The sequence below is a fragment of the Sminthopsis crassicaudata genome, chromosome 2 (genome assembly GCF_048593235.1).
Source record: "Sminthopsis crassicaudata isolate SCR6 chromosome 2, ASM4859323v1, whole genome shotgun sequence".
Classification (NCBI taxonomy): Eukaryota; Metazoa; Chordata; class Mammalia; order Dasyuromorphia; family Dasyuridae; genus Sminthopsis; species Sminthopsis crassicaudata.
The window spans coordinates 308666939-308694190 of NC_133618.1; the positions used below are offsets into that span (position 1 = coordinate 308666939).

Below are 27252 nucleotides of genomic sequence, written 5' to 3' on the forward strand. Positions count from 1 at the left end.
ATCAGTCTGATTTGAGTAAAGAATGTTCACATTAGTCTTTTTGCCTGGCTTATCTCCAAATTTTATTTATCATATGTTTTAATTCAAAATTAGATGCAACAGTATGAATCCACTAGCAGTTCCTATTTGATGATTCTGTGATATGTTGCCTTCATTAGATAAATGTATTCCAAAGGAACACTTGGGAAGTTCACTTAAACATTTCTGTTCACATTTTTACCAGTATTCTCCACTTAGAAATGTGCTAGAACTAGCTTAAACACATCTCGATAATTAATTGCTAATTTTTCAGTATACCTATACATCAGAAATTTGGAAATATTACAAATCAGAAATTGATTTATTGTTTTATTATTTTTGTTGAGATTTAATTAAGTAATGGAGAAAACATCAATAATGCAGATTAATCTTTAAAGTAATAGTGCATACCTTTTCTCTTATATTCTGGAAATCCAGCCCTTAAACATTTTTCAGCATACCAATGCCTCCAGTTGTAGTTAACCAGCAAATAATCATTTATTACAGTGTCTACTATGTGCCAGGGACTATGCTAAGCACCAGAGAAAAAGAAAAGAAAAAGATTCCCTGACCCTAAGGAGTCTATTACAGTCTCTTGGGAAAAGATATACACAAAAGGAAACTGAGAGTGGGAAGAAGTGAGATGAAAGAGAGGAAAAAATGATGGAGAATTATATAGAGGTATAGCCAAGTGAGCAATGAATATAGGGCCGGCTTGTATGCCTTTCTTAATTGGGGCATCTGTGAGGAGCTTTTCACTTCACCATCCAATCACTGGTGCCATGAGTTCTGATGAGTTGTGAGTACCAAGGCTTGATTAGATCTTATAGGAGTTGAGAGAAAGTGATCTGTTCTTACTGGAAACACAAACTTGAGGCCCCAATAAGTCATAATCATGAAGTGCCTTATAGGTCTTCTGCTCTTAAAGCCAAAAAGGAATAAAAGACAAAATGTTTTCATCCAAAAAATGTACTCAGAAATCACTTAGGTATAATTGACAAGAGTATGTCAAGTTTTATGAGAACAACGGAATCAAACTTGAGTGAGACTTTTATATTGAAAACTAATAGAAAGAGAATATTTCATTTTCAGGTTATTAGCAGCTGCTTTAGAAACTATGGCACATGCCACCTTGAAGAGTACCTATCACAAAAAATTTAATTAATAAATAGATAAATGAAAAAGAAAAAGTGATAGAATCTACAGAGTAGGAATTTATTTAAGATTTCAAGCAAAAAAAGTTACTTAGAAAGAAATGAATTTACTTTAGGGAACTGTTTGCCCACAGAAAGTAAAGTGAGTTATTATTATTAATTATATGTCAATATGTTATCATTAGGGGCTGTGATAAATTGGGCATGGACTGATCTGCTCTGACCATTGTCACTCCATGAAATTGTTGCAAATAGAAAGGAAAAACCCACACTAATAAAAAAAAAATTCAATATGGCTAAAACCTAAAGAGTTAGTTTTGGCAACAGCTACTACATTCATGAAATAGGTTTTGCTATTTCTCCTCCCCATCGCCCAATACCTTCCAGCACATAGTATCTATATCACAGGATTTGGTACTTAATTAATATTATGCAGCCTCTAATGTATCTAATACCCATTTTAGAAATACCCATCTAAGCAGACACTCTCATCCCCATACCCTTGTCAGTGAAGTCACGGGAATAATTGTGGAAGGCTTGGAGGTTATAGAGAATCATTAGGGTCAGAAAAGCAGAAGCTAGAAAAGAGAATTTTTAAAAGTTGCTCCCAAGTGAAGGGAAGGGAACAAAACTATCCACTTGACATTTTTTTTTGTCAGTTTAGGTTGTTACATTGCTTGAAATTCTCAAACGAGCTATGCTTTTGGCTTAAAAGCAGTCAATTTTAAAAATGCAAATACCTTTGAGAAAACTGAGGAATTATTTTAATACTTAGTGTTGTATTAATATAAATTAGTCAAATCAGATTGTTTTTTTCCTTGGGGAAAGGGATAAGGAGAGGACAGGGAACATCTTTTCACTCCAGCGCATTTCATCTGTCTGGTAAATGTAGATAAAGTAAGAAATATTGTGAGAATGGATGTTTAGATGAGCCAGAGGATGGAAGAGGAAGTGGTTATTAATGAATCATGGTACTGCTTAAGACCAGGTCAGATCTGAGTGGGATACCTAGAGACTCTTGGAATAATGGTTGAGTACTACATGCATGTATTTTGTGTACATTTTTTAAGTGGGTATGTTTCCAACAACTTTCCACTTTTGTCCATATTCTCCCACTGTTATCTCCCCCAAGGATCCCAAGGATCTTTTCCTAGGCTTTTTTACATGCCATGGTGGTAAAGCTGTTTTATTAATTCCAACTCTCAGTGCATGATCAACTCCTCCACTCTTGATACTATATATCCTCAGTGGTAAATCTTGTTATGCTTTTTGTGCAGAGACCTCACTGCTTCAGCAGTGTTTTCCAGTGTGCTTTATGATGGGAATTTTTGCAGCAGAACAGCATGGGCCTTGACCAATTTTCAAAATGCAATCTAATCAGCCCACTCTTTTCTTTCTATTCATTTTACTGTGTCTCTGCAGTGTCTGTCTCAGATTTATTTATTGACATATTAAGTCAATGCTTGGGCATTAAGAGGGTCAAAAAAGGAGAGGTGATAGACTATTCTAAAAATTGTATCTTCAATTTCAGCTATTTAAATTTTTTTCCCAAATATAGTTTTCTTCCAGTTAAGGATGAATTACTTTATTCATCCTCATCCTTGAAATACAGGTAACTATTCCTATGGAAAAATAGGTTCTGTATTCTAAATAATGGAGTTAAAAATTAACTTCTGAAATATGTTCCTATCTCTAAGGCAACTATGTTGGTATCATCTCTGCAACTAAATTAAAAGCTTCTTGAAAGTAAAAGGCAGGGCTTTCATTATTTATTTATTTTTTTTAGCATTCTGTATAGTTCCTAAAAGTACTGAACAAATAGGAAATATTCAATAAATTTTTGTTGATTTCATTTTCTTAGAGAAATAAAAACAATATGGTCTTAATTTCTATCCTCCTTAATTCCTTTTTTTTTTTTTTTTTTTTTCCTGAGGCTGGGGTTAAGTGACTTGCCCAGGGTCACACAGGAAGTGTTAAGTGTCTAAGACCAGATTTGAACTCAGGTCCTTCTGACTTCAGGGCTGGTGCTGTATCCACTGAACCACCTAGCTGACCTAATTCCTATTTTTTTCAATGTCAATTCATTTTAAATGTAATGCACTCTTGGTACCATGCCTTTCTCTTATTTTTCCTATTAATATTAAATCCTGGAAAACTGAAACCAATATTGTTTCCCCATGTGTACTCGAAATCCTTCACTCAGTTAAATATTAAAAACAACAATGAAATTTTCTGGAGAGAACTTAGAATCATTCAATGTGTACCATGAGTTCCAGTCCCATGGCACTCTAAAGGAGAAAGAATACTGCAAAACAGTATATTAAAAGGATAAATGAATAAGTTGCAAATTATGATTTCCCCCCAAAATAATCAATAAATATGTTCTAATTTATTCTAACATGGAAAAGTTAGTAATTACAAGTAAAAAGAGATCCTTTTATTATATGGATAGAAGTTGTGATTGGGGTAGCTCCATAGTGAATAATTTTTATAATTATTTTAATCTTTTTAATGTATGTATGACCTGTCCAAGCACAGTACCAAGAAAGGGGAGGGGGGGAATAAAGGAGCAAGCAAATAGATTTTCTTTACTTTTGATTCTAGATTTCAATATCTAAAATCTAAAATTGACCTATGAGACCAAAGCACCACCTAGTGGGTACCAGAAGGATGTGTTGTAGAGTTATTGAGGTGGCAAACGGCTGCTTCCTCAGAACTCCACAGTCTTTCTGTCTGGTGCGTTTACAAATGTCTCACAAAATAAATGCCCAAACAAGTTAACTACAGACATACAAAGAAAGAACAAACAACAACTCCTTTTATTATCCCCTAAACCTGTTAACACAAACACTTGAGGCCTCTACGTAAATAGAGATGGGTGGGTTGAAAACCATCTGGAGAAAATATTGCTTGCCAAATATCCTCTTATAGGAAGAAATTCTCATTGGCTGAGATTTCTGGCCATCTATACTTCATCTTCTATGGATTCCAATTCCCTTTGAAAGGGAATATCACAAGTAATATCACAATTTCATTATAGGCCAATTCTTAGTTCTTTCTTTAACACACTGCTATTCCACAGATACAGACTTCCTCTAAAATAGTCTCTCCTTGCTGATTATTTAATCACAGAATCTCAGAATAGGAAAGAGGTTCCTTTGCATGCTTTTAAAAAATATATATACTTTAAAAATATATTTATTTTATTTTTAATATATGGTAAAAATAAAATAAATAAATTTATTTTAAATATTAATTTAAAAATAAAATAAATTATGGAATAAAAGAAACATTTCTAAAACATAATAAAAATTTATTAGCAAAAATGTATACTTAAATAGGAATTTCTTCAATACCCCTGACAATCACTCATCTCTCCAGCATTTGGAGATCCTCTCCCAGTGATGAAAAGCATTCACCTCTTGAGCAGCCTATTTTCCTTTTGTAAGGTTCTAGTTTGTTTCTAGTTTCAGCTTCAACTCACTGCTCCTAGTTCTACCTGGCCAACTGAAACATTTCTAAAGCTTTTTTTTTTTTCACATAAGAACACTTCCTATACTTAATATGTATAAGACAATCACAATATTTTTTTTAAAGGAAAACCAGCTGAGAATCAGGTTTCAAAGATTTTCTTTCAGATTTCAGTATATTTGAGGGAGTCTAACATTCTCATCTCCTACAGAGAGGATCACCACAAGAAGATTGCATGTTTGTGTCCAGGAATTCTATTGTTTTAAATAAGAAAACCATACTTGATCTGAGTTAGAAAAGGATGTCAAGTCAATTATTTTCAAATTCACAGTCAATAGATTAAGAAATAAAATCCTTCTTTCTTACTCTGTTTTACAAATGACTCTAAGGAAATCATATAACCCACTAAAATGAAGATAAGAATGAATTATTTTAATAGAAAATGGATTGCACCTAAAAGAGATATATGAAGGCCTCTCAGTCTTTCAGATTAACCCTAAGTAAGACATAGAATTTGATATCAGTGATGCTGCCGAAGGCCTATTATTCTGCTGTCTCTTTTTATATTATTCATCACTGAGGACAGTTTAATAAACCTCTGTGTAAAGTTATCATCAGAGCCCCAAGGAAATTTGGCTGTTTGAAGCAGAGTCAGGAGGAGTTCACTCCCCAGTTGCCTACAAAAATTTAATAGCATATAAATATCCCTCAATCCGTGTGTGTGTGTGTGTGTGTGTGTGTGTGTGTGTGTGTGTGTGTGAGAGAGAGAGAGAGAGAGAGAGAGAGAGAGAGAGAGAGAGAGAGAGAGAGAGAGAGAGAGAGAGAGAGAGAGAGAGAGAGAGAGAGAGAGAGATTAGTTTAAATAGTTTTCTACTAGTGGTAGCTTTCATTTAACTCCAAGGCAGAACAGAGCAGATAAACCATGGGCATTTATAACAAAGAGACAGATGGTTGAACCAGTCACCTGTCTGCAAAAATTGTTTGAAGTGGGGAGAAGGAGAAAATAAGCAACTGAGACTGAAAAAAAGCTCACACACACACTCTGCTTATAAGATAAATTTCAACAACCGCAGCAAAAAATGAGGGAAAGGACAGATTTTCACAAATGTCCCCACTGGAGATAGATGACATGAAATACTCCCATTTGATAATGATGGATGATCCTTGCTCTGTATTCTGTAATATGAGTAACCAACCACCCCTACAAAGCGCCTCCCAAAGCACTTCTAGAGAAAGGAAGGGTCTCTCCTGCCTAGACCTGACAAGTGGATTTAATCATGCGTGTAAGTAAAAAGTCACTGCAATTTAGTACTGTTTCATTCAAATCCCTATGTACCAGTTGTAAATGGCCTTTACTTGATCCTTGGAAACTAGACTGTCATTTATAGAACAAGATTTCTAAACATTTCTTGGGCAAAAGCACTTCTACTTAGGAATTTATTTTTCAGGGAAACCAGTGATGCTTGGAGTGTCTTATTCTCAGAATTTAATTCTCCCAATTTAAAATCTTATTTCCATAATTATCTATATCTATACATATACACACATGTGGAGGGATGGTATACGAGAGATGTGGACATGATGTGCATATTGCCACATCTATTAGAGTTCAGGTAATATAAACTCAAATGAATGAAACACCTGAGAGACAGATTTTCTGGATAATCCATAATCAATTTATTAATTAGGCCAGCCTGAAAGGCAGAGATCAACCCTGACTGATAACGATCAATTGGGGGAGGGTGGGCATATTAATAAGGAGGTAGGGAAAAAAATCTTCCTGTTGAGAGTGTGACTTGATCATGAAACTCAGAAATCTTCAGCAATTTGGACAAGGGAATCCATCTCTACTCAGACCATTTTGGTTGATTTTCTCCTTTATACAGGGTTAATCTAAAATTCTAATGGAGGGTCTGCAAGGGCACAGACTTATTTTCTAAAGACAAGAATTCACCTAGGTTAGATTATGTCTGGAAGGTCTTTAGTTGGGTGGACCCCCACTCAAGATCATAGAGCATGCCTCAGAGCAGTGACTGACTGACTGACCTATAAGGTCTGGTCTCTGAATGAGGAAATAAAGGGGAAAAATCTAATTTAATAAATGGTTATTAATGTAATAGAAAATATCAATTTATCTTAATACCAAAGTGAGAGTCATTGCCAATCTCACTATTATATATCTATTATGTTATTCTAGATGTCAATTAACAGAGAAATAACCTTCTTTAAAATTTTACTGCCAAGTATGAAACCAAAATTACATATATATATATATATATATATATATATATATATATATATATATATATATATATATATATATAAAGTTGTTACATGCTGACTCATAATTTTTTTTTTTTATTTTTACCTTTTATAATCAAAGATATGAATTTGGATTTTGTCAGAGTGGGATAAAAAAAGTATGAATTCCCAAAGCAAACCATCTGAATTAGAAGACAAAAGAAAAATTATGGTAGCTTGAAACTGGGTGTTGAAATGATTCTCTAAACATTTTCTATCCATATCTAATTAATCGAGGCTTGCGTGAGAAATTGCCAGAACTCACTGCGGTCATCTGAAGGAAATATAGTTCTGGAATTTTTTCTTTCCTTTCACCAATTATTATTATTATTCTGAAGGAGAAGCAAGGGAGATTTATTTACTGACAAACTCATAAGAATTCAAAAATTTGTGTTTTAAGCAGTACATAAAATTGTTTTTTAATTTTAAATTAAATTTAAATTTAAAAATTAAAATAAAATTTAAATTTAAAAATTAAATTTAAAAAATTAAATGTTTAACTATGATATAACTGTATATGAATAAATTTTCTATCCACAGAAACAGAAGAAAGATGGATTAATGCATCATTCTCAAGCCATAATATACATATTTAATGAGATGAAATAAAAAAATCAATTTTCAAAAATCAGAAATAAGACAGAGTTTCATTGAACAAGAAGCAATGGATGGGTTATGATATGCCTCACTGAAAAAAATATTCACATCAAAGAAATTACAGATTCGAATATCCGAGTATCATTCATGGGGGAATACAGACAAACTTTGAATAGCATGACAAAACATAGATGCATTTCAATTTTGATCAACAATTAGAATACCCAGAGTTATAACCAGCACAAAACATCCTTGAGAGAAGCAGCACAAAATGCATCCTTAAACCTAATTTATAATTTGGAATGTCAATGTAATACAAAAAAATTAATGAGTCAGGTACAACTGAAGAGAAGAGAAGATCCTAAGACACAAGGTCCCAAAGGAAGAGACTCTAAGAAACTGTCCATCTTGTGGACAACATAAAGCTGGAGAGGAGATTCCCAGAAGTAGGAAGGGTTAATGGAGATTTGTAAAATTATGAATAATGTAAAACTGGCTAATCCAAAATGTAGGAACTTATTGCTTAACTTTCTGTGATAATTTTATTAATTAGATTATATTTAATTTTGTCTTGCCTTGTTTCTTCTCTGCTATTGGAGTGGTTAGTATGGGAACGTGATAACTCACTCTTCTCCAGTTGTGACCAAAGTAATAGATACTGGGAAAGGAAATATGATGTAGAACATAGAAGGAGAAGGCTATTTTTGTTATTGTATGGAAAAGTTCTCTCAATTTAAAATTGGTCAATCTTTTAAGAATGTTATAGTGTACAAAGTGAAACCGATGGCCATTCTACCTAAAATATAACTTAGAATTAGGGTGTGATTTTTGCTCCTAGCCCTCAGAGAAAAACTGAGGAACAAGATACTTAGATGCCAGCAAGGAAAAGTAATTTTTATTTTTATTTTTAGCACATTCTTATGCTCTTTTCCTTTCATTCTTGTTTTTGGGCTTTGGCACTAGTAAGTTACATATCTTTTTGTAAAACAAAACAAAAAAAACCCTCCCAATATAATTTATATTTTAATACTTTGGGGCAAAGCCCTGATCATTCCACTTTAGTTACATTTCTGGGAATACTCACATTGAAGAGATCACAGATCCATTGAGGTATTCAATCCAATTTGCAATTAATTTCATAATGAATTTTGCAGGAGTGATTGTAGATATATATCTTTAATTTTGTTCATTTGTTTCAATCTACAAAAGCCACTTTAATAGATTTACATGTTCATATTGAGTCTGAAATTTTCCCCAAAGTCTATGTACTTGCTAGTCCTCATTAAATACAATTCTCTCTCTTGAGGAAAGTTGTACCAGTTTTACTGAGATTCAGCCTACCTCTATGTTCTATCGGCTATTCTCTTATGGTTCTACTGGGAGTTTCTAGATGTGAAAGTGAATTGAAGTGGACCTCAAATCCGTTCCTGGGGGCATGTTCATAACACTTATTATTTCATCAAATCCTGGAGACTTAAAACTAGAGTGTACATTGTAGATCTTAAAATATGTAAATTTAAGGGATATAAAAAGAAATTATTGAATTTATGATTACTTCTGATTGTCATGTATTCAAATAACTTATATAGTGGGCAATAAACTTCTAAAATTTGTTATCATCAAAAGATAAAAAGTTTAAAAATACAAATAGGCTCAAGAAGGATGGAGTTTACTCCCAGAGGGGTATTTTATTAAGGGAAGATAGAATATTGTTATTGATAAGGTTTTGAGGATAAAATAATAAAAAAACAGTCTGCTCTTCTACAATGCACCCTTGATGTTACTGTGAAAGACAGAAATCTGGGATAGATCTGCTTGTCTTCCCTAGTAGGACATTTCTTTTGCCTTTATGAAAGGAAAAGTAGGTTATCATAAGAATTAAAAGGTTAATGAACAGAACATGGAAATTGTTGCTGAGTGTGATTATTTTGAAACTCAGTGAAGAAAAAAAAATTATAAAAGCAGTTATGACACTATCTGAATGAAGATTATTATTCTCTACACAGGACAGATTAATGAAATACTTTCCAAATGATAACATTAAAAGATTTATTGAGACATAGTGTATGAGATTTCTTCTGTGTAGTTCTTATTCGCACACACACACGCACACTACAGTCATTTTCCCTACTCATTTCTTGTGATTAATGTTATCTTTACTTTCTACTCTCCTGTCCCCCAAATACATTATCATCAAGAGGAAATGAAGGGGCAGCTAGGTAGCATCACCTCTGGAGGCAGGAGTTCAAATCCATCTCATAGACTTGATACTTACTAGCTCTGTGACCCTGGAGAAATCATTTAATCCCAATTGCCTCACCATTTCCCTAAACCCCACAGGAAAAGAAAGAAAAGAATATATAAATGAGAAAATTCATTACTTATATATTGTTCTTCAGGTTTTCATTCGAATTCTTTAGACTTCTACCTAGAATTTCTTCTATGCTTTATGGCATTTTCTACCTGAAACAATAATCTGCCAAGCTCCTTACCCTGGAACAGCCCTCTGCTTTTACAATCCCGTTTTCCCACTGGTAAGGTTCTCCTAGAACCAATCTCCTCTTGGTGTATTCCTCCTAGATCCACTTCTCTACTAAATGAAAGGGAGTGAGATAAACAATTCCCAAGTTAGACTCTTTATATATTATGGTAAAAGGAATACCTATCACAGTCTCTTGCCATGTAAACCATGCTAGGTCTTTTCTTTTAAGGGAACTAAAACTACCTTTGGAACTTAATTGGCTCAGGAGATTAAGGGATCTTCCCTGATGCTTGACCTTTGGACCATGAATAACCATTCAGTGCCAGACGAGCTATGTTCAATTGGATCAAGGCTGCATTCTCACTGAATGTCCTTGTTGAATAGTCTTCCATTTTGGTGAAGTAAATTTCTCATTAATAGATTGTGAGTGTCTTCTTTCTATCTATGGGACTTACCTGTAACACACACTGACATTGCTTAAAATAGCTCCTTTTCTCTTTATGCAATACTATTCTTCATCACACTTCTCTGTAATCTTGGGGTTATACTCCAAGTACAAAGTGTTTTCAGAATGCTCAGCTTACAAGAAAATCAAAATGTCTTTCAGGAGACCTCCGCCTCCTCTGAAACATATCTAGTTGTCAGATATCATGAATCCATCTATATGATCTGCTTCATAGGTATCAAAAGCACTCTGTGATTTGCCCCTTGGGGCTGATTATCTAAATCACTGTGGTTAAGATTTTTGTCTAATCCCCCAGTGTTCAACAGCTGGACCTATTATATAAGACTCCTGGGCATGTGATGTTACAATCTCAGATCCACATTCAGCTAAACTCCACTGGAGATCCATATGTAGTCACCTTCTAAATGACAGGCAATAATTAGCATATTAGACAGCTCTGGTAATGAAAGAGAAGAATTTTCCCCATGGTGCCCTGTTTCTCTCTCCCTATATTTTTCCTCTGTTGAATGTGGCATTTCAAAAAAGGATGAAAAGGCTGACTGTGTGCTTCATTTAATCTGGCTCCATGTTAAACAAACAAACAAAAAGGACCATAGGAACAAGAAGTTGTCTAGTTCACTCCTTACATTTTCATATTCATAATGATTCTGAGGCTAATTATGAAATGAAATTCTATAAGTAAACTGTGATAGTTAAATGAGATTATGTTATTTTCTTGCAACTACTCTGAAAATGAAATGAAAAATTTCTTTAATTTAAGATCAGTTAGCCAAACTTTTAGGTAAGCATTGGCAAGTGAGAATTTTAAGGAAACTACAAAGTTGTTTATGTGGGTTTTTCAGTTTTATACACTTCAAATAACAAAATTTCCCCAGTACTTAGTTTGCTGTATTCAAATGAATTGATATCGGTTTTGATATTGATAAATTTGATTGATATTTTGATATTGATAATATTATGATTTAAGGCTGAATATAGCCGATTCAATTTTGGACATTCAGTTATGAGACAACAATGAGACATGCTTCATAGACAACTAGAAATACCAGATAGTAACACGTCAAAAGGAATAGGGAGATTCCATGCACCCCCATATTTCCCTTTTCCATTGTATTTTAATGGTGGTTTCTTAACCTACTATCATTTTTATTTCTTTTTAAATTTTGAATTTGAATGTGCCCCAAAAAAGAAAAAGAAATTCCATATACAAAGCAAAACAGAATCATGAATATATTATATATAGTTTACTTAAAAATAAGTATTAATTCAACACAATACTTTCAAAGTTGTTTTTCTTGTCTGTGCTTCCTTCTGAACTTCTGTTCTTTTATATAATTTTAAAATATTTTAATGACCCTCTTTTCCTAATTCTAGTTCTTTTTCTTCCAAATTATTTCCCCAAAGGAAAAAAAAATTCTTGTAACAAACAAGCATAATAAAGCAAAATAAATTCACACACCTGTCACATTTCAGCATTTCCTTCAATATATGGAGAAAGAACCATTAGATCAGTCTTTGGCAAGGCAGTTTTGTACTACTACTAAAAGATAGTGTAGTACATTGCTAAATTTCAGTTAAGGATGTGGAAATTTTACATCTGCCTCTTGCTACTTAAGTGATCTTGGACAAAACACCTAACTTCCCTGAGCCTCAGTTTCTTCAACTGTAGAAGGAGAAAATGAGACCAAATAATCCCAAAGATTTCTTCTAGCTCTAAAAATATAATTCTAAATTGCTTAACATTACATTAATCAAAAACATGTGACATCCATGTTTATATTTTCATTTCTTCTTTAATACTTTATCTTTATAATATGAATGAAAAATCAGTAACCAAAATACTCCAAAAATAGGACACACAGGTTTTAAAAGATTATAACTATGGGCAGGTGTCACTAAGGAAATGAAATAAACCAAAAGCAAATTGTTACCTCGTACTAGGAAATAGGTATAAGATTTGGCTATAGCTGGGTTTACTGTTTATTATTTTTATATAAATGGAAAATATACTGAATTAATCCAAAGGGAAGTTATATGTTAAATAATTACAATGCACATGTGTTTCTTATCCATATTAAATGATAGATATTACCACCATGAAAAACAAATATTTTCCCTTGGGAAAACTCATGCTTTTCTCCATCCCTACTGAATTTGTATTTCTGCTAGGCTAAGACTTTTTATTCTTATCCCTGTGACAAAAAAAAATAGTGTACATGAATATTTGTACTGAATGCTGTCCCATTTTGAAGGGTCTTTTCCTTGTGACAGACTATGGATAAAAGTTGTAATTAGTTTTTCTCTTCAATAGCAATGTTAAGTAATCATATGGGAACAGGTAGCATAGAAAAATGAGAAATTATATTCTTTTAAAAGACACAAAATGACTCTTCTTTGCCAATACTATTCTTCAGAGAAGAAAGATCAGCCAAACTTAGGATCCGTATGGTCAGAGGATACCTCCTGCCAAATGACCTCCAATGAAGCTAAGGATTTGATCTGTAGTCCAAGCAGGCATGTTAAACTTATGATTACAGTATCATAACTGCTTGCCAACTGATTACCTGAGTTGAAATCAAATATCTGTAATGCTACAAAAACTGGGAATAAATGCATTGAGAGGAAAAAATTCCCTTATTTTTAAGGGAACTTTAAAAGTTGTACAATTGGATATAGATTAATTGACCTGAAATAAAATCAGAAACAGCTTGAATTCAAATTCTACCACAGACAATTACTAATTATATGACCCCTATAAATTACTTACTCTCTCTTAGCCTCTATTTCTTTCTTGTAATAATAATACCTCACAGGATTGTTGTAAGGATCAAATAAGATAATATATTTAAAACACTTTACAAATTTATGGCGCTCTATGAATTTTGACTATTATTATTTCTAATAATAATAATAAAAAAAACTAAAACACAAACTATTATCTTTACCTGGAATGTACTTTGATCTCAATTCTCTGTGTTTAATTTTATCTACCGGTCAGTATGTAATTCAAATGTCATCTCTTCTATAAAGCTCATCCTTCCTCTGAATTCTCACAGCTATTGTAGCTTTCCTATGGGACTCATCATATTCTTCCCATTAGAGTTACTTGATATCATAAGATCAAAGAAGTTGGGTCATCTTATGATTCAACACTCATACTAGATAAATAGGTGGAGAGAAAAATAGAGAGAAAGAGAGAGAGAAAGAGAGAAAAAGAGAGAGACAGAGAGACAGACAGACACAGAGAGAGAGAGACAGAGAGACAGAGAGAGAGAGACAGAGAGAGACAGAGAGACAGATTGAGAGAGAGACAGATTGAGCGAGAGAGAGATTGAGAGAGAGAGAGAGAGACAGAGAGACAGAGACAGAGAGACAGAGAGACAGAGAGACAGATTGAGAGAGAGACAGAGAGAGATTGAGCGAGAGAGAGAGATTGAGCGAGAGAGATTGAGAGAGAGAGAGAGAGAGAGAGAGAGAGAGAGAGAGAGAGAGAGAGAGAGAGAGACAGAGACAGAGAGAGACAGAGAGAGAGATGCATGGACAACAGAGAGGTAGATAAAGAAAATAGAAATACAATTTCTAACTATTTACACATCTTATTTTCTTTACTAGCCCATAACATATTTGAGAATAGTAATCCTGCCTTCATCTTAGTATTCTTTCTCAGCGCTTCAAACAATGATTTGTCTATAACAAGTATTCAATTAACGTTTGTTGAACAAGGAAAACAAAATTCTATCACAACAATTATAAAAATATTTTGATAAAGTCAATTTTTGGATTAACTTTACAATTAATTACATTAATACATTTCCAATTAATACATAGCTCTCTTGCTAGGAAACAAGTTCAAAACTAGATTCCATAATTTTCCACTCACTCTCCTGAGAACAATTTTGTAGAGATATAGATTAAAGTCAAATAAATGGAAAATCTGGCCCAAGTTATATGAATTTCATGGTTTTTGCATATTTTATATTTCTCAAGATCTACAGCATCAAAGAATTTCCATTTCTTCAACAAAATCCATACTTTTCATCTCTATTCACTACACTTATTAGGTTTAGTGATATCTCATCATGTGAAGTAAGGCTTCATATTTTATTGTACGATAATGACATAAAGAAAAGATGCTGGAAATTTTGGCAAAATGGTTATTTTCCATCATAATTTAAATGAGCAAACAACCAAAATAACCCACTTAGAAACCATTTAGGTATGTGGATGCAGCCTCATACACAGGTGATTCCTGTCAAGAACGTGCGGGAGAGAAAGACAAACAACAACAATAAAATTTCCAATTTCACTCAGAAGAAAAAGAAAGCACACTTTGGACACATGTCTCCTCATTATAAGTTTCACATGGAAAAATGCCCACTTCCCTGTCAAGAGATGCCTAGCTTAGAGGAAAATTCCAGAAATGGAATTGTGGGAGCTGGTGATAGTGCACACATGGTACCAATGGAAGGTTTACTCCAGAACTTGAGTTAACTTAAAACTCTGATAAATAACCTCCAATTTTTTTTGAGAGAGATTGAATTTTTCTTGAAATCCATACTATCCTTAATAACTTTAGTCCCCAGCCATTCCCAGGGAACATGTGATCCAGGCTAAAACACACATACATCTCTACCCAGAAAGATATATTAAGATAAAACCAACCTTGGGGAAAGTAAGCCAAAAAAAGTCACTTGAAGCTCACACATTTGCAAAACAAAAGGGATCATTCTATTCAGTTTATTTTGTTGATAGCTATGGTTTCATAAGCTAGATTGTATGTATATGCAGAAGGTGATTTTTTTTTAATAACTTTTTGGAGGAGCCACTTCCTTCCCTCCAAAAGATCATAACTTCTGGTGTCCACAGTATGTCAACTTTCCCTTAACTTTGCAATGCATAAGGACATTGAACAATTTCACTGATCAATTGTATCCAAATTTCTTAATTCTCTTGGAAACTAAGGAATTAGCCATTTAAATACAGCCCCTAGTTTTATCCTAAATTCACCCAATCCTTGTGAGAAGTCTGGCTTGCTGGATGATTTAGGTTTCCAAATTCAACCCTACTCTGCCTCTTATTCTGCCAAGGAACAAATTGGCTTCAGACTCATATTCCAAGGGTACAAGTAGGAAATTAAAAATAATGTTAAAGATTATAAAATGAAAACTGTAATAAAAAAGCAATAGGAATAAAATATTGCCCAAGGGTTCAGTGAGTTTTAATGGCTATGGGATGGTGACTCATTTTGACGGAAGCATTTCACAATTGGCAGCAATATTTTAAACCATAACCCACACAAATATGGCATATTGCCCTTTCCACAAAAGTAGTCAATATGTTTAAAATTGTAATATACTCAGAAATCCACAAGAAATCCTTGCACCAAACTCTGCAGCCATGTTATTAACCCTTACTTCATGTAAGGGAAATATTATAGTAAGAAAAGATACAGCAAAAGAAATGAGTTATCCAAAGCTAAATAGAGACAAATTGTCAGAAAACAACAATACTTTAAAGTAAAAGCCAGCAGCACACAGGGCACCTAATATATTTGGTCACTCTTAATTTGTACTTTAGGAGTTTAGAAATTGTACCACAAGATGATAAGGGTTAAAAGAACAAGAAGAGAAATGAGCACTTGTAGTTATTCTATTGTGATAAAATGGAAAGTAGTACATATGGAATCAGGGGGACCTGGATTTGAATCCTACTTCTGATATTTACTAATTGGATGAATGTAGGCAAGTCACATTGTGTTTCTGAACCTCACTTTCCTCATCTATAAAGTAGAAATGATGCTTGTGGTACCTACCTTAGAAGGGTATTGTGAAGAACAAATGGGACAATGTATGCAAAGCCTTCTGCAATCATAAGAAGTGCTCTATAAATGTCAGCTACTATGATTATTAATAACCTTATTTTCCAGGCCAAGATAAAACAATTCATGCATTCTATGCCTTTGGGTATGAAAGTCTTTATAGGAAATAATCAAGGCTACATTGAAGAAAGCAAAGAAGCATATGACTAACACATGACTAGCAAAGCATATGCAAAAATTATTTCTTGTACTCCAATAATCTCAGTAGGTTATTAACATCACTATCAATAAGTAATAGCCAGGCACATTAGAAACAAATGGTCATAATTAAACATGAGCAATAAAGATCTACAAGTAAATCAAGCTAGATATAGCTATAAATGAAATTCAGGAGGTCACAAATTCCAGCAACCCATAATAAACCTAGACAAGCATAGGGCCCTTAGTAAAAGCAACTATTCATCTAAAACATTTAGAGCTGTTACCACATATTTCTAATCACTAACATCTCCTTCTCTATTTTGGAAGTTTCCTCTTAGGAAAACAAATTACAACTAGACCTTCTATCCTATTGCATACTTTCTTTGTAGTGTCTAGGTTGAAAACAGTAAATTGTTTTGATGATAATGGTAGTTCAAATTTGTTGTATTACACTGTGTAGGATATCTTTCTCTAGACTTTAATTTCCTAATTTTCAAAATAGAGGGACTACTTGGATTAGATGCAATTATAAATCTCATAATTTTATTCAATATTTAAAAAACATTTTAAATATATTTTAATATATAAATATATTGATGAAGACATAATCATGAAACACCAGTAACTGGCTTAAGCAGAATAGACAAATCAATGAATCAATTAAAAATATTTAATCAAACTTGGAGTATTTGTGTTGGTGACTCTGAAAACTCACCCCACATAGAATTGTAAGCAAGAGAGGCTAGACATGAGTATTATAACAATTTAAATATTGGTAATATTATATTGTATAAAATTATTGTATTGTAGGAAAATATATGGGAGAACTGTCTAAAACTGTTTAAAAACTGTTCTTATATGCAGGGAAATAGAGTGCTGAATTTGAAGTGATGTTGAATGAAGGTCAAAAGAGGGAAAAACAGAAGCAATTTTGTGATTGCAGTGTTCTATGGACCCCTTGGACAAAGGAAATAGATGAGGTGTTAGGGAAACAAATCATGTCTGGCACAGAGATATGATATGGAAGTAATGATGGGCTTTAATTATCCAGACATCTGATTGTCTTCATTTCCCCCCAAATATAGAGCACCTAAAAACTTCTAAACTTGTCTTAGTGATTACTTCAACCTTCAAAAGGCAGAGCAACCAAATCCAGTAGGGAGGAATTGATTGCTAGGGTTGAATGATGGGAACCTTTGGGGGAGTGGACATTCCATCATATATAGTGTGATAATAGAAAGGAAATCTGAGTATACTTTGACACACATCCTAGATTTCAGTAGAGCAGAATTTAAAGAATTCATAGGAAAGATATCAGCATAACTGAGAGGGAGGGTGCCATAAGCCAAAATGTATCAAGGGAATCTGCCCCGGAGGGATGGGAGAATTCTCCCCACAAGGGAGAATAACTATAATGAAGAGAAAAAATGAGATCTGTTTGGAGACCAATGTGGAAATATATGTAACTTAAAACCAAAAATCAGTTAGAAAGAAAAGAAATATACAAAATATGGAAACCAGGTTAGTTAATAGAAGATAAATATAAACATGTCAGAGTTCTGCAAAAATATTAGGAACAATGTTAAAACTTCAAGTGAGCTTAGACTCAGAAGAAAAGCTAGATAATAAACATGGTTTGTGTGTGTGCTTTTAGCTACATTTGGGAGAAATGGGTTCAGACTTTCCTTGGAATATGGGATGATAACTTACAACTGGATCAAGGTAGAACAGCTCAAAGAAAAATGACCTTTATACTGGAAGTGACAGTTTAGAAAGTACTTACAGGGAGTTGACAATTAAGATAATTAAGCAGTTAGTGCAAGAACTAGCTGACCTTGATAAATTCAAGTCACCTGGCTCAGATGAACTACATCCTTATATCCCAAAAGAACTGGGAGATGTGATTGTTCAGCCACTTTAAATGATATTTGAAAGATCATGGGAGAACTGTCACAGTACTGGAAAAGAATAAATGTCCAAATTTTCAAAAGAAAAGAGAACAGAGCCTGCAAACTATAAAACTACAGTAAAGTTGATTTCAATTCCTTAGAAAATTCTAGAGTATATCATTAATGAAATAGCTGGCAAATATTCATCAGGGGAACTATTGAGTATAAAGGGCTACCAGACAAAAGCATGCATATGCTCAGCATATGAGATAAAAATGGGAAAGATAGCTAACACAGTAAATGACATAGAATTCAAAAGAATCTTGATAATCTAGAATATTGTCCTGAGTTTAATAAAATGAAATTCAATATTGATAAATACTTCTTTCTTATGTATTGTCATCCCTTATAAGACATCTCAAGGTTTGGGATTGTTTTTTATCTTTCTCTGTATCCCCAGCACTTAGAAAGTGCTTGGCACATAGTAGGTGCTTAATAAATATTTATTGGCTAGATGTAATCTTATACATGACTATTAAAAAAATCAACTTCCTAAGTATAAAAGAGTTGAAGCATAGTAAATATTAGTTTTTCTGAAAAAAAAAACCTCAAGGTTTTAGAGAAATACAAGCTTAATAAGAGTTAAAAGTGTATTTTATAACTAAAAAACCTAGGAAAGCTAATGATCCTCAAAGCATATGAACTACTTCTGTCAACTTAAGGAATCCTTGACATAGAAAGGTGCTTTCTGTTATGTAGATGGAGTAGTACAGAGAATTAGTAATTCTATAGTGTCTAAGTACAGGGTAATTAGGTGGCACAGTAAATAGACTGCCAGACTTGTATTAGGAATGTCTAAACTCAAATCTGGCCTCAGATAGTTATTAATTATATGACTTTGGGCAAATCACTTTACCTGTTTGCCTCAGTTTCCTCATGTATAAAATGAGCTGGAGAAGGAAATGATAAGCCACTCTGATATCTTTGCCAAGAAAACCCCAAATGGTCACAAAGAGTCAGACATGAGTGAAATGACTGAACAAAAATAGCAGCCATTGTCTGGAAATACTTACATTTAAGCCATTCCTGGAACAACCCCCTCCAATAACAAGAAAAACATACAAAACTAAGAGAGTTCTATCACCCAGAAGGTCAAATATGAGATAATCCTGGCATCCTGGTTTGGAACTCAGATTTTATCTTTCCCTATATAAGATGCTATAAGTGGCTAATTGATATAATTTTATTAAAATATTGCTATTATAATAAGAACAGCTGATTACCAATACAGAGATTCTAGGTGAACCACTCAACATTGGCTTTCTTCAATTTGCTTATCTGTAAAATGGGAATAACAACAGCACATGTCTCCCAAGTTATTGAAAAGCTACATAAAATGAGATAATATTTGGAAAATAATTTGGAAATCTTAAAACTCTACACAAATGCTATTTTATATACTATTATTACTTGCATATAATGGCTTAGAGCTTCATATAAATATCATTTATTAATTCTTTATTCGGTATTCATAAATTATGAGTGGACCTCTAGATTTTAACACAGATTTTTAGACATATGCTTTGTATTTTGAGATCTTTAGAAAGTATTACTAATATTACTAATAAAGAATTATGAAGGGGCAGCTAAGTGGCGCAGTGGATAAAGCACCAGCCTTCAATTCAGGAGGACCCGAGTTCAAATGTGGTCTCAGACACTTAACACTTCCTAGCTGTGTGACCCTGGGCAAGTCACTTAACCCCAGCCTCAGGGAAAAAAAAAAAAAAAGAATCATGAAGATGAAGAAGCCAGAGCATCAAGTAAACACAAAACTGGAATAAAAATGAATCAGGTAGGGAAAGCAAGGGATAAACAGCTTATATGCTTCTCTCATATACAAATGATGTTAAGAAAAGGAAAAGCATCTAGAATACAGGGTGATCTTCCCTGTAAAGAACAAGAGAAGTATTGAAAATTATTCCAGATTGGACAGATTGTGGCTGTTGTAAGAAATACTCACATTCAGGAAATAACAGATTTATTGAAGTCGTGGGACAGAGAAATACTATCAATGAACAAATATTTAGTAAGTCCTACCATGTGTCAGCTTATATTAGGAGCTGAGGATATAGATATGAAGATGATCTCTACTCTCAAGAAGCTTACATTCTTCAGTTGGGAAAGGGCTAAATAAGTTATAGTATATGAATACAATTGAATATTACTGTTCTATAGGAAATAATGAGCAGACTGATTTCAGAAAAACCTAGAAAGACTTACATGAACTGATGCTGACTGAAGGGAGCAGAACCAGGAGAACTTTGTATATAGCTAACAGCAAGATTATGTGATGATTCCTGGCAGGAATGAAAGTTTCCCTTAGATAAGGGTGGAAGGAAAAGAAGATTAGGGATGTTTATTCTGCCTCCCTTCAAACTATTCAGGGAGAACAGCCTTCCTGCCTTAAGTGAATTTTCACCATCCATGTGGGATCAATTCCTATTCCTGTCTTTATACATACCGGCATATAGAAAATTAATATATGGCATAAATATAAAGGAATTTGGAAGTAAAGGACCTAGAAGTTGTTAGAACAGGGCAGGGGATAAAGAGGGTTTTACACAAAAGAAATGCTCATGGGATGTTAACGAAAAAGACCCCAGTTCTTTGAGATGAAGGTAATAATTGGTTATATTAATAGCATTTCACACAGCCATTTCAAAGGGACAAAGAGAAGAGAGAAATATTTTTTATTTGAGGTACATAGAGGTCAGTTTGGCTAAGTCACAGAATAGGAGTGGAGAGAACTGGTATTATCCAAAATATGTTGGGATCAGGTTGTTTAGGGCTTTAATTCCAAACAAAAACTATATATTTTAACCTTACAAGTCTCAGGGAGGCACCAGAGTTTGTTGAGGAGGAGAATGGCATGGTCATATTTGTAGTTACAGAAAAGCAATTGAGCTTCTCTGTGGAAGTGAACTAAAGGGAAGAGGTGTATAAATTTACGAAGCTACATGTGTATAAGAAGTGACACATATACAGACATGTTTTACTTAGTACTTTTAGACATGCTAATGTACTTTTCCCTTACTCTTTCTGAAGCCTGAATGGAGAATGTGGTTTTAACAGTTATGATCAATACTACAACCAACATTAAAAAAATAAATAAACCTAAACAATAAATAAAAAGGCAAAAGGCCGATCAATAACCAACAGAGTGGCTTAACAGCCACTCCAGCAAAAGTGTTTGAAAAGGTGCTTCACACTCCACTGTCTGCTCTAACCACAGATGTTCATTATTGATCTGTTGCAAGCAAAGAACATCTATTATTACCACACCAGTGTCAGCATGGCGATTTCTCAAATAAGGAGCCTGACCTGAATTGGCCACCAAACTACCATAAGATGGCAGTTTGCAAGAGGACTAAGGACCTGAATAATGTTTCTTCCTGACCAACACAAGCAAGGCGACATAGACTTGATCTCCATTGTGAGCCTGATAAGCCCAGAGCCAATATACATGGTCTTCTCCGGGGGAATAGATGGCAGGCAGACCCATAGTAAAGCACTCTGAACTGTGTGACAAGCATTGCCAAAGGTGACTTAAAAAATGACAGCCTTGTCGAGCACTGCTTCAAGCTACCACTTTTAAAAATGTGCTTAAAAATGACAAAATACTGTGGGTGTGCAGGGCACAGCAGAAGCCCCAGAGCACCAGGAGGGAGAAAATTATCAGCAAAGTGCATGACATGGCAATACAAACTTTGAATCCGGTTCCACTTGCCCAGTGACAGAATGATTTCCTGTAACTTTTTCACAAGGGAAAAAAGGAGAGAGAGTTCATTATTAATAGACTTAAAATGCAAATGAAATGGAGGTTTTTCAAAGAAGAAATCAAAATTAGGAGAACTATAAATGCAAAATCTAAAGGATGTGGTCACTGGAGAAGTCTAAGAAAATAGGGGTGTGCAAATAGGCTAATTACCAAAAATACAAATCCAAACTCTGTTATGATACTAGGCACAAAAAGGTAAATGATTGACAGAGGTTGGTTATGAGGGAGAAAACAATGGAATTATGAATTTATATAGCACCAACTAAGTACCAGGCCCTTTGCTCACATTTTTTACAAATATTATGCCATTTAAGTCTCACAAGAGTCCTTCAAGGGAGGTGCTATTATTACTCCCATTTCACAGTTGGGAAAACTGAGGTTACATAACATTCAGGGTCACACAGCCAAAATCTTTCAGATATTCCTGATGCCAGGCCCCTACCCTATCTCCTCTGCCACCCATTGCTTCTGCATATATAGATCTATTATACTTGTCTTTTTAAACAATTAGCATTTTTCCAACCAGTCTTTTTAGCAGTATTCTTGAAAGCATAATGATCACTCAGTAAGACTATATAAGTAAAATATTAGGTAAGAACTTTGCATGCCTAGTTTAAGAACACATAAGGCTTTTTCCTTTGCCCCACTTTACCCCAAACACCCCACTAACGCATCATTCCTTTTGTATACCTTGATTGAAACTGAGTCATTTTCCCCTCTTAAAATGCACTCATAGTTACACTGAATTCTATTGTTACATCAATTCAAAGATAATTACAAAATAAGAAGTAAATCTCTTTTCATACTTAACAAGAAGAGATTTCTGGTTATATTTTAGTGAAAGACAGTACCAGGCCATAACTTCGAAAACCTTCAAGACAAACATCAATTTAATAAAAAGAAGATCCAAAATAATATGAGTGATTTGAACCAATAGTATAAGAAAAAATTGCTACTTTTTAAAATGATGATCACCTGCTTGAATAATACAAAAGGAACAATAGGTTATTTTCCCCTCCAGATTATTTGGTTTTTAAAAATATTTAAAAATATTCCCCTTATAAAGTAAATTTCAATTCTAGAAAATAATTACAAAATTAATAAATGTTTCTCTTGAATTTTATTCTCCTTTATGAGGATAGAATCCTTTGTTCTGAAGAAGTATTCCGTGTTTGAGAAATTTCCTATTAGTTCAAATGCTCCATATTTATCCCTTTTGGTACACAGTTCTAAAGGCCTGCAGATAGAAAATCTCATAAGACATACCTCTGTAACTCCTTACTGAACCTCAAACAATTACTATCATACCTATATTCAGGAAAAATCACCACCCTCCCATTGGATCATTGCTGTCATTTCAGTCAACAGAGAAAACAGTATTAACTGGTTATTGCCTGACATCTTTTTCTTCTTTCTTCCCCTTCTCCCTTTTCTTTTTTCACTTTCTTTTGCACTCATTTTCTTCCTCTTTCTAATGCTTTTGGTGAAATTGAAGGCTACAAGAGTTTGGCAAATGCTAATTCAGCCTATGCTACCAAAGGTTTATTGAGAATGAGTATGTAAATGTCACAGCAGGCAGAAGATCCAATACCGCTTACATATTCTGCACATTTGTATATGTGACACCAGCAAATTACAACTCTTAATGAGTCAAATCGCTATAGAAAACAATAGTCTGTGAGCTATGCCTATATATAAGGAAATGGGATTGATTTTCTAGTGAAACTTAAAAACTATATGAAAGGCAATTCCAAAATAGGAGTTAAAAATACGATTTGAGAAATAGCAACATTAGTGGAGTAAGTGGAAAGTCTGCCAAGACAAACACTCTGAAAGACAACACTTATCTGGATAAAGAAGTTCCAATGCATTTGAGAGGAAAAAACACAGTTCTTTTCCCTTCCAGTCATAACTTACATATCAAAATTCTCTGTATACATTATACCACACCATTAAAACATATCTCTTTGAAATTCTACTCTTAGATTGTCATGCCTGGTTTTTTAAAAGTTTTTAAAACCTCTTCGTTGAGGAGGTTAAACCAACAAGCAAGTAAGTTCTAACATTAATAATAACAAGCTGTGGGAGCTCCAGGAAAATTGTTTAATCACTTCCACAAAGGAAACAAAACTCAATGTCCTTGAACATAGCTATCATAAGGAAATTTCTGTGTAATGAGAAGTAAATACCAGTCATGCAATCCAATTTTCTCCCTATTCTCAGCTTCACTTTTTCATTTTCTGTTGGTGAATTTGTCTAGGTCAGCTCATGCTGTAACCAAGCCATAAGGTTCACGGTTACTAATAGAACCTGCTCTTAGCAGTTATAGAAATAAACCCAAGAAAACAGAGAAAATGACTAAAGGACATTCTTAGGCAAGCAATAAATTCCCAATATCAGGAAAAGTTATCATCATTACAGGGAGGCATTTTTAAATGAATAAAAAGTTCACTTACCTTTTAAAGATCAGTTTTCACAAGAATTATCTCCATCACTGGAATAACTTACCTTTCTGCTTCTTCTATATTTACATTTATAAATATATTTACTATATATATGCCATATATATGAAGATATTACACTTACACGACACACACACACGACACACACACACACACATATAGCAACACAGGCCTACCCCCACCTCTTAACTATTAAGAAAAGTACATCTTTGTGAAATATAATTTTAGTGCTGAATTCAACAAAAGAACACAAAATTGTTAAGAGTGAGCAGTGTTCTTCTCAAAACACTGGGGAGTTTCTTTAATCTCCACAATCAAAGTTCAAAGCAATCTTCAAGTCACATAAGAGAAAATGAAGACCTGATATCTGTGTGCCTTAGTAAAATGGTTATCAGACTCAGTAGGGAACCTTATAAATGTAGCAGACAGCAAATCCTATGCATTGGGCTACAGAATAGCACGTTTCAAGGTCATTTTCTCTGTATTTCCCACTTCATCAATTGTTTCTCCTTAATATATGAGGAGAGACTGAGAGGAAGAACAGAGAAAGTCAGCAGAGAAAAATTGGGCAAAGAAGATAAATATAGAAGAACTAAAAATCTCATATGATACAATATTGAAGTAATAAGACACTAGGGAGAGATAAACAGGTATATAATTAATGCCTAGGTGTTTTCTGAATAAAGCACTGGATTACTTTGGAAGCTTTAGCCTTTGTTCATATAGAATATGAATTTATAAATAAACCCAAGATGTGATATAATTTGTCTTGGATTTAAAGAGAACCCATGTGTCTTTGAAATCAAATGGTAACTAAAGTCCAGCAGGTATAGTTCTGTCTTTTATCCCAAATTCTCCATGGTAGTTACTTAGAAATATTAGAAGGTAATTTTCCTTACCTAGACTGGTAAAAGCAAGGAAGATGACCCGTGGATCTTAATCGTACTTATGGGACTGTCTCTCTCTCTCTCTCTGCATGTGTGTGGGGTGAGTATGAATATGTGGGTGTGGTTGGATAGATAGATAAATCTATATAGTATTCCAATATTACAAAAATCTTGGTACAGATTTAAATGTTAATCTTTCTTTTTTTCTTCCTTCCTTTTTCTATTACCTATCAATCTGTACTTTACATAGACGATATCAATATATATATATATCAATATATATATATATCAATATATCAATATATATATATATATATATATATATATATATATATATATATATATATATATATATATATATACTATCAATATATCTAGCATTTGTGGTGTTTTTAATCATTTCCACTATAATGACACCTATCTTCATTAGCTGATACTAGTTTAGAGTTTTGAATTCGGCAACAGAAGAAAAATAATTTAAATAAAAATCTCCATTAGGAAATAAGATTAGTAAGTCTATCCTTTGATACAAACCATAAGGAAAATTAAGATTTTCATTTCTAATATACACACAACTACACAAATTTCTACATGGGAATAATATACAATCCTCTGTGAACAAACCAAGAAAGAGAACTAAAAACTTCATCATTTGGTGAAGTCACAGGATTTCTGGATCTTTTGTCCTTCCTAGAAAATGGGAGCATCCTTTAGTTATCTTCTTTACAACTTATAAATATAGAAGTACTAAAAATCTTGCACAATACAATAGTGAAGTAATGACACCAGCACTCTTTTTAAAAAATACCGAAATTGTTTAGTTTTATGGAAACCCAAACTTCAAAAGAAAATAATTTCCTGAAAGATACAAGACTCACAAAAAAAACATATTCTCTGATCATGAAAATCACATTGAAAAAAGCATCACTGATATAAGCAAGAAGAAAAGTAGAAAGGAAAAAATACAATTGAATTATATTAATTTCTTTAATGAAAAACCTACCCTCACAGTTTTGTTTTACTTTCCAAGTATGTATCAAATGAAGAATTTAAAGAGAAATTCATGTTGCTTTAAGTGAAGAGAATGCAATCACCCTTATAATGCTCCATCCCCCTTAAGTCTTCTTCCAGGCTTCCTACCCCTTTCAAAACCACAAGCACAAAAGGATTTTTACTCACGGTCATTGCATTGATTCCCAGAGTAGGAGGTCATGGAACAGTCACAAGTGAAACCTTCCCATTGTTGCATGCAGACACCTTGGTTGGCACATGAATCTTCCTGGCAGGTGGTACTTGGTCCTGGTAATAGAAATCAGAAAAGGAGAGGGGGAGAAAGGTGGGGAAGTGAGGGAATGGGAAGAAGGAAGGTTAGGAACTCTGATGATCCAAAAAAAGAGTATGCAAATTCACTATTTTCATGCCAAAAGACAACCCAATCAATAAATAGCACAACCACCCAAAATTTCCATTCTTGGTCATGCAACAAGAATTCAGGCTCAACAAGGGACAACAAAGACAAACGCAGCTACAAAATGCTGACAATGACACAAAAAGTGAAAAGGAGGTAACTGAAACATTCTTATTGAGGCAGACTTCACAAAAAAGCTTCATCTCTACCATTCAACTAGACAGGCAGATAATCTTATACTGCCTCATGCTCTTTCCAAG

General features: G+C 33.7%; 1 protein-coding gene across 20 annotated transcripts in view; it reads right to left on the bottom strand.

The window, feature by feature from the left end:
- Positions 1 to 27252, bottom strand: part of NRXN3 (neurexin 3) — a 2041643-nt gene that overhangs the window by 1003005 nt on the left and 1011386 nt on the right. For all 20 annotated transcript variants that reach the window (XR_012486454.1, XM_074289860.1, XM_074289857.1 and 17 more), the window contains one exon: positions 26764 to 26883. Coding sequence is in view for 19 of the 20 variants with exons in the window: in XM_074289860.1 (XP_074145961.1) it covers positions 26764 to 26883 (120 nt within the window). In the remaining variant the exon portion in view is untranslated. The remainder of the gene's footprint in view (positions 1 to 26763; positions 26884 to 27252) is intronic.